The sequence below is a fragment of the Lottia gigantea genome (assembly GCF_000327385.1).
Source record: "Lottia gigantea unplaced genomic scaffold LOTGIsca_48, whole genome shotgun sequence".
Taxonomy (NCBI): Eukaryota; Metazoa; Mollusca; class Gastropoda; family Lottiidae; genus Lottia; species Lottia gigantea.
In genome coordinates this window covers 1,209,655-1,219,089 of record NW_008709663.1, presented here as the reverse complement: position 1 = coordinate 1,219,089, position 9,435 = coordinate 1,209,655, and the positions used below count along the sequence as shown (strand labels likewise).

The 9,435-nt window shown below is 33.0% G+C and overlaps 1 protein-coding gene across 1 annotated transcript; it reads left to right on the top strand.

The window, feature by feature from the left end:
* Positions 1-787: 787 nt before the first annotated feature.
* Positions 788-988, top strand: LOTGIDRAFT_59649 (hypothetical protein; the record flags this gene model as incomplete). Its single annotated transcript, XM_009061376.1, has 1 exon — positions 788-988. A coding segment is annotated over one exon (201 nt), but the record flags the coding sequence as incomplete, so codon positions are not given.
* Between the last annotated feature and the right edge of the window lie 8,447 nt (positions 989-9,435).

The following is a 9,435-nucleotide window of genomic DNA, read 5'->3' as shown; positions in this document are numbered from 1 at the left end:
TTGTCAATATGGAGGGCAAAAATTAAATTCTGACAAGTTTTCTTTTGTTTTCATGAATTTTTATGTGAAATTCATTGATAAGTAACGATTTCATTCTTCAAGAGGTTGGTATAGAGTCAGGCTATTGTATACCATCAACTTTAGGCTTCCTGACTGTGCTTGTGGCTCTTATTTGCTTGCAAGTTTATTTTGTATATTCATTCAGAGAAACAATTGATTTCAGGTGTCTACTACTGGATTCATGCTTGATATTTCTAACTTTGCAGGGGGAAAATGTAATTAGTGAGTTGGATGCTGCCTTGATGTTCTATCGATTAATGTCTCAATCTATTTATATATGTAGTGGACTGTCTATTTCAGATTGTGCAACATAACTCATACTAAGGAGAGGTTGATAAGAAAGTCAAGATGCCGATGGAAGATAAACACAATATTCCTGACAGCCAGGTATTCTACTTTCTTCACAAGTCCTCATCATGCTCAGGATACTTTGAGGCCATCTGAACACTTTAACTTGTTACTATTCAGGCCTTCTTATCTCTTACCTATTGTTTTCTTTCAGAAACACAGTTTAGCTGACCTATTGCCAGGAAATGATTCTCCAGAACTACCCATCATAGCAGCTCATCCTTTTGATGACAAGGCTGTATCGTCTGGGCCTCCTAGCACCATGTCTAACAGCGGACCGATCGGATCTCGTCCTCCCATGGGACAGGTGACAATGGCGGAGAAAATCTACCCACCGAATCAATCTTTAGTTTATAATCAATCTAATCCGAACGCGCCACCAATTTATCCTTGTGGAATTTGTCATAAAGAAGTCCATGAAAATGATCAGGGTATTTTGTGTGAAAGTGGATGTAATTTTTGGTTTCATCGAACATGCACAGGACTTACAGAGCCAGCTTTTAAAATGTTAACTCAAGCTATCTATGCTGAATGGGTTTGTGATAAATGTTGGAACACGAAAAATATTCCTGTGGTTAAATTTAAACCTTGAGAAAGAGGAAAACAAAAAAACTATAGCCAAGTGATTATCATCTAATCTGCATAGAATATCACCTTGAATAAAATTGTGAGCAGTTCAATATGACGAATCTCATAAAATACAAACATATAAGAGGACTGGAAAAGATTTCTTGCATTTTATGAGATGATATTACTTTCATTGTGTCAATAACTCTGCACTTCAGAGCTTCAATCTTTTTCCATGGAGATATAGTTTCTATGGTCTCTTCCTCAGATGAAAAACTATTGCATATTTCACAGGAGCAATGAAGTCATGATTTACAAATTTTGTAACTTTTATGAGATAATGAATAGTCAAAATGTAACTGTGTAAAGGTAGCATGATTTTCAAATCATCCAGTCTACACGTTTCTACATATTCAGGGGTTTATTTTGATTTGATAAAGTGAACCACAGTCTTATTTATAAAGGTTTTAACGATGGTCTACTTTCAGACAATTAAACTATCACTAGTTACTCTACATATCATTCTTTTGTATCATACATTATATATCATAACCTCTTTATATTCTATGCTATTATCATGTCTTGTGTCATAATTATACTACGATAACACTTTCTGTGTATTTTTCTTACAGGGAGGTGTCGAATAGTCTTTGGACATGGCTGTCAGGCCTAAAAAAAAATCATGCCAGTTTCTGAATCCCATTCACAGATTGAATTTAAATTTTTAGAACAGCATTTGGAGGATTTTTGAAGACTGCCTTTGCGAAAGTCCTTCAGAATTTTCCTTAATTTCAGTGAATTTTTAGGCCGGGGCTGCTCAAAAATGCATAATTCTGCAGTTAGTTTCTCCCACGCTAGCCTTAATAAACCTTTAATATGAAGTCCGCTTTTATAACCCCCTTTAATTTAAACCAATGAGAATCTCTCAATTTAATGAAATATCACAAAGAGCACAAAATAGAATAATAATGTGCTGTACAATCAATCACAGAGAGAAGTATGAGCAATTCAAATAGGAACAAGTGTACAAGCTTCTAGACAAATTTCTTAACAATCAATGCCAACAACTATGTCTCTTCACATGTAAGTTACAATTTTAATAATACTGATAAAATAACTCAATATTTTCCACTGGAAAAATAAATAATATAAATATCAACGTTTGAAGGCTGAGCTCTGACAAATATATAATTGGTCAAAAAATATTAATGAACATGTGATAATATTCCATAATATTAAACACAAGCTGTCTGTTATGGGAATTAATATTGAGCAATACATGTACAAATAGAAATGCAAAATCATTCTCAGAATATCAATTCTATTTTAAAACAATAAACACGTCTATCACATGTTGCATACATAACACTTGACAGATTTCCTAATAGGAAGGGACATAACTCTAGATATGCAAAGGCATGTTTCAACTATCCGGATTTTCGTTAAACCGCACGATTTTATCAGGAGCAGGAATGTGCGGTGAACGAGGCTCCACTGTATTCAAATTCTCTAATAAATAATCAGTAAATCTCAAAGTATTTTATTAAATACACTTATCTTGTGTAGCCTATATTCAAAAATGTTACCATAAGAGGTTAATTATTTTAGTCGGACAATATCACCATTAATCAATAAATAATAATATAAAAGAAAGACAATATTATCAATATTATAATAATGAGATCAGGATTTCTTGTTAAATCATCACAGAGAGATAAATAAAGGCTGATATCACAATTTAATTTCACTAACATCTTTGTAACAATAATTTTTATAGACTAGTCAAATGACCCCTGTCTTAATTTATATTGACATACACTGTTTCAGTTCTACCTCATAACAAAATTGACTGGTTACTTTCAAATGTTGAATTGTTCACAGATATTAACAAATATTTTCGTTTGACTTTTTAAATAAATAACTAAGAGTCAACAGGTTATTTCTGCAAAACTCAGCAATTTCAGTCAAAAGAAGATTTAAAATAAAAAATCCCTGATAAATATTTACAAATATTCTCAAAACTATAAACAATATGGCTTCCTCTACAATTTACAGTCAAATTCTTGGCACAAAATAAAAATACTACTTTACAATTATCACATAAAATAAAGGCAATTCTTCAAAATCACAATAAATATTCATTAGTAAAATACTTGGGGAATAAACAGTCAATGGCTTCAGATAAATATATAACAATTTCCACTGAGACTTCTGGTTTCTATTCAAATATGGCTAATGTACATCAAGATCAAGGATGGATTAACCCAGAGTGTAATCATTCCTGTTTGTATACAAGTTCGGCAAAATACAAGAAAAGCAGACAAGGGCCTTATTCTTGAAAACTAACTTAGAAAGATACTAGCATTGCAGTCATCTGATTGGTCAATCACTAGAATTGATTTTAAGCTTAGTTTAATTATCCTATCAGAAACCTTTAAATCTATATTTCACTGTAGTGAAGTTTTCGAGAATAAACCCTCTTATCATAATTTTGAACCCTAATAAATACAATCGCTTAAGGATATTAAATACATTCCAGTTAATTCCTTCAAAGATTTTTGAAAAATTTTGATCATTGGAGCTGAACTTATTAGTTAGTTCTCACAAAATATCATAGATTCATTTTAATTAAATATATCATAGACAAGTTGCTTGAAGTTCACATAGCGTTATATTTCTACAGTTCACAAAAAAATTAGTTCTAACTCTAATAAGTAAAAAAAATCAAATAGTCAAACCATGTACAACTCATGTTATCAAAACGTGAATTGTGTTAAAAAATATCTACAATCAACTATAAACAAAAGCGTGATTTTCTCGCATTTCAATTTGCCGTAACCTGATGTTGTTCGATGCTCCACGAACTCGCTGTGATTTGGTTGATCGTGCGGGACTGTCACTGAGGGAATGATGGGAAGAGATACGACTGATTGTATTGGGTGAGGAGAAGTCAGTACGAACAGCTAGATCAGGACGCTGGACGACAGGAGCTGGAGCAGAGATTACTGACAATCCATGAGACAAATGTGGCGTGAATCGTGGTAAATCTGAAAAATAGAGTTAGAAATAGATCTATACATACTGAAATTTATATATAAGCTAATATAAGCCCTAGAACTAACACTGTTTCTAGGAAATCCTAGTGCTAAGATCATTTCGAGAATATGTGGCCTGGTTCCCAATCATTTTGGGAAATTTAACAAAAACCACAGATAATTTTGCTCGAAGAACACAGATATTAACTCATATTAAGTATTTTTTGGTTTTTATTATAATTGATAGGGTTCATCAAGATTTATGACTTCTGGATTAAGAGCAATTGTAAATAGGTGAGCAAAGGATGGTACTGCACTAAAGAGAGAAAAACAAACCTAAATCACGTTTAGTATGAGCACTAACTACTCGTGTTTTTTGTACAGGGGTCATCAAATCATTCCTCCAATCATTACTACTTCGTACAATCACCCGTTGAGCTCTCTCGACCTCGCTCTCGAGGAAGTTCCGATAATCCGGTTCCGGTAATACTGATATTTGTCCACATCGATTTCCACCCAGTGGCCCCGATAACGCTTTTTTGGTGAGTTTGTTTCTCTGAAAATATTAAAGATTTATGGTAAACTCAAGATATATGTTTATGATTTAAAAATTTTCAAGAATTTTGACAAATAAGTATATGTGACCACCAGACTGGGAGGGGAGGGGAGGCTAAGAGTAGCTGACTCTGTCCACTTTTAAAAAGCAGATGCTAATAAATTAGCAATAGACTTCATATGTGTGTACCCAAATCTCAAATCAAAAATTAACTTCTGCATGCCCACTTGTGACTATAGGTCATTAATGTTAACATCATATACTTTAAGTTATTATAGTTACTTGAAGATGATGATTTATTTCATTTATTTTAATAAAAAACATGAAATAATAAAATGCACAGATTGAAGATAAAACATTTCAGCTGTTTATTATAATTCATACAATGTTAAATTATTAACATAAATAATAAATAAGTCTTTGTTACAAACATTTAGGATTGCAGCTGATCAAAATCAAAAACACAGATGGAAATGTAAAATAATACAGAATCTAAGAACAGACAAATATAAAACAAAGAACTGAAGATGGCTAAAATGAAAGAGGAATGACAGACAAGACAGAGGCATAAAATTCACAATACACGTAAAGTTGGATAAGGCTTGAATTTCAGATTTCTGTTTCAATTTCAGGACATCAGAATTTAATAGGCCTATTACTTCAAAATTCTGTTTACTTTTCAATTCACCAAATTGACTCCAAATTCACTGATATTAAATAATATACATGGAGCCCATATTTTATAACCCAAGTCAGACATGACTGGTAAATGATCAGCCCATGCATAAGAAAGATAAGACAGAAGAAAGAATAAAACAAATCAAATACTATAGAGACATAGAAAAACTAATCTAGAAATTTAAAAGATGTTATATTGATAGAAAAACTAATCTAGAAATTTAAAAGATGTTATATTGATAGAAAAATTAATCTAGAAATTTAAAAGATGTTATATTGATAGAAAAACTAATCTAGAAATTTAAAAGATGTTATATTGATAGAAAAATTAAGCAAAAAAAAAAAAAAAAAAAAAAAAAGAGCTAAGCTTAACATCTATTCTATTTCAGCGGTACTGGGATCTTTCTGCAACAGTGACAATTCCAAATATAAATACAAACTATGTAGGGGATGGAATAAATGGCCGGCCTACATGAAACCGAACAGGCCATCTACCTCAAAATAAAGTACATTCTTCTTGTTTTAAGAAAGAAAGACACAATTATTTTGTCCAAAGATAAAAATTGAGGTACCCTTTTTTCAAGTTTGTCTTGGCCAAACCTCTCTGCATTGATATTTCCCTGTCTATTCATATCCATTTACAGCTGGGTCAACTAGAATAATATGGAAATATATTGCTGACCGAAATTAGAATTCACAATCACCATTTGTTCTACATAACCAAGCAAATGATGTTATAAAAGGTTTCCAATGATCTGTACTAACCAAAAGTGCTACGGCCAATACTTCCAATACAGAGCCTGGTGTCAACTTAGCAATGAACAGGTAAACTTTTATTTATATTTGGAATCATCACTGAAGGTGCAAAACTATCTACCACTAGTTTTCTTAAAAATAATACCTGTAACCCTAGCGTTGATCTATCAAAAATACTGGCAAGGTTTCCTGTTTTACTCCAGCGGGAACTAGGACCATACTGTGGAGTGACAAGTGAAACATTTACTGTCATGTTAGATCTAGATGAGGTGACGGCAGGGAGAGGCAGGGACAGAGGTAGGAAGGTGGGTAAGAGAGGGTTAGAGTTATAGGGCATAGTGTTAGGTGGCATGGTGTTAAATGTACAGGTGGGGGCGTTATTAGAGAGTGATGTAGAGTGTTGTACACTGAGATTTGTAGGTAGTGGATGTTGCGAGCATTCAGAGATGCTTTGTAGCAGTTGTGCGGTTCTTGGTGCTTGTGATGTGCTTGGTGCTTGTTGTGAAGTGCTAGGTGCTTGTTGTGAGGTGCTAGGTTGTTGTGAGGTGCTAGGTGCTTGTGCTACTGTATTAGGAGACTGTAGACACATACAGGAAAGTTGCGAGTCATTAGGAAGTTCCACATCGTGCTGAAAAACAGGGTAAAGACACATCAAACTTGTTATTTCAAACAACAACCAACATCTAACAAACTAAATTAATTAAGCCTGAATTAAGTTTCTAAACAGCTAAATTAAATTTTGATTCCACTAGAAGCTTGAAGCTGGTAAAACTATCTCATTCTACTGTTATAACAGATATTCATCTAAGAGTTTTTATTGTCATGTGTGTAGTTCTTTTACGTGTAGAAATATTTTTGTCAAAAAAGATACAAGATTAATTTATTAAAGAGATTGTAAAGAAGTTTTCTAAAAATTTTATGTATCTGGGACACTGATAGCATCAATTTTCACCATTCTAATTTTCAATCAGATGTCTGTGGTTGCTGCAATTCCAACAAAACTATTTGCAGGAACCACGAATATCTGAATGAAAATTGGAATGGTGAAAATTGATGGTATCAGTGTCCCAGATACATTTACAAAATATACATATGTTGTGCAAAAACTAAGATATTTTTATTTTGTTTAATTGTGTGTAAATTTGACTACATATGTGTGTGATAGCTAAATACACTAAATGCTAAGTGCTTAGAGTGCACCATGCCATATTGTGGTTGTTGGACATCATCTTCTGATTGGCTTCCTCATAAATTTGTGGGTGGGTGTATATCTGAATGTCTCTAGAAACTTGTTGACTAATTATGCATGTGATAGCTAAATATGCTATGTTAAATGCTTTGTGTGCACTATTAAATTGAGTGGTTTTAGGACCCTGTCATCTGATGTTTGCTGTGGGTGTGTGTGTACTTGATAATTATTGATCTTTGACCTCAAAACATTAGTTAAAAGCAGAGACGAAAAACTAAAACACAAATCCAAGCAACAAGCAATGAACCAACACTATCAGTAATGTGTTTTCATCTTAAATAGACCATTACTAGTCTCTAAATACTTAAACTTAAAGCAATAATAACAAACAAATGATAACACACTGTCTGTTAAAAAGAAGAAGCATCACAACTAAAACAGTTCATAATAAACAAAACAACAAACACAAAGTAGAACTTTTAAAACTCTAATTATTCTCTTTATAAAAGCAGGAATTTGAAAATAGTAACCATTCAACAAAACAATGAAACCAACATATTTTAATTATTTGTATAAAAAACGCCAAAAAATATGATATTCAAAATAATATTTCAAACTTGGACAACTGTTTGAGCAAATTTTACAGTAATTTTGATAAATGGAAAAACAAATGAATAAATTTTCCTTTTCTAACTCATGATTAAACCTTAACTTGAACACAAAATTCAACACAAAAATTAAAAATTACGAAAGCAATAAGCGAGGAATGGGAAATTTAAAATCACAGCAAACTGTAAATACCTTTACACACCTCGTTGGACGGAACGTAACTTGACAAATAACTCTCGTTATTATAGAAGCTTTCATTGTCCAGCACATCATACGTATCATAGTCATGTGACAGTAACTTATTATCATTAGCCGTACTATACGACAAGCGAACTTGAGGGAAATGATGCGACAATTCTCTGATTGGTCGACCTTGCTGTTTCAGTCCGGTCGTTGATGTACTTTGTAATTGAATGCTGGGACAGGTACGATCATATTTTAAAGTTACGCTGTCGTTGGACAGAACGTGATTACTGCCAAAATATCGATCCAGAAGTTTTTTATAGTATTGACGATCTTTGATACGTATGGCCGGAGGACAACCGTTCAGATACGATTCACTGGATCTACCAGACGGGGTTTTACGATGCTGAGATTCCTGGAGCCACAGAAACAGAAGGAAAGAGAAAGAAAATAAAAGATTTAAGCAAAAATATCTATAGGCCTTTTGATTCACTCGTAGTTAGCTGTCTAGTTTTCTATTCTCATCTTCACAATGGTTATCAAGGTATTATGTCTTCATCTTATACCTTGACTGCAATGGCCTACTTTGTTTCATGGTCATCAATTTGATGTGATTGTACGTCAGCGAATAACAAACAGAGCCCTTTTTTCTCAGTCTTTCTGTCAAGGGCTTAGATTAGCTATATCCTCTAGCTTACAATCCAATCAAATTGCTGCATTCACAAACTTCTGTGGCCATTGTAGTCAAGGTATAAGATGAAGATGTAATAACTTAGCCTTTGTGAAGATGATGTATTCTATACTGATGAATTAACGTGCAAGGTTAAGTGACAGTGAGAGATAATCCAGTGCAAAACATTGTGCTTTTGCAAATCTACATTAAAGGTGCAAAACAATTAATCAAAATATTTCATTATGGATGTTGACAGCAAGGTTACCATCCAATTTGTACATTATAGTGGCAATTAGTCTGCACAGAAAAAACTATCTTCTGCTAGCCCAAAAGTTATTTCTTATGAAATTGAAGCCTCAAATTTTTTGTGCTTTCAGTGCTTTTAAAGAGCCAGATCATCTTTCTCAAAATACCATACTTATGACAAATATGATCGTAAGATAATTTAGTGAAACGAGTCTGGAGTCAAGAATGACATTCTTTCATTTTTGCCATGTTGCAAGTTGCATAGTCAATATATAAAGTTTCTGCCCCTGGGTGAGGTTAGGTACCTACCGTGGGTCCTGACAGGATTCTGTTGTCTGTTTTTATGGCACTCATGGTACCTGGTGTACAGTGTAATAATCTATATACATGCTCTACGATTCCTGAAAATGGAATTTAACTTAACATTGAAATTTTACTTTTAAGATGAAATTATCAAACACAATTACCGGTATACATTGATACAGTCAAAGATTGGAATTCATTTTAGTTTTCTGTTCTATTTATTTGCACCTAT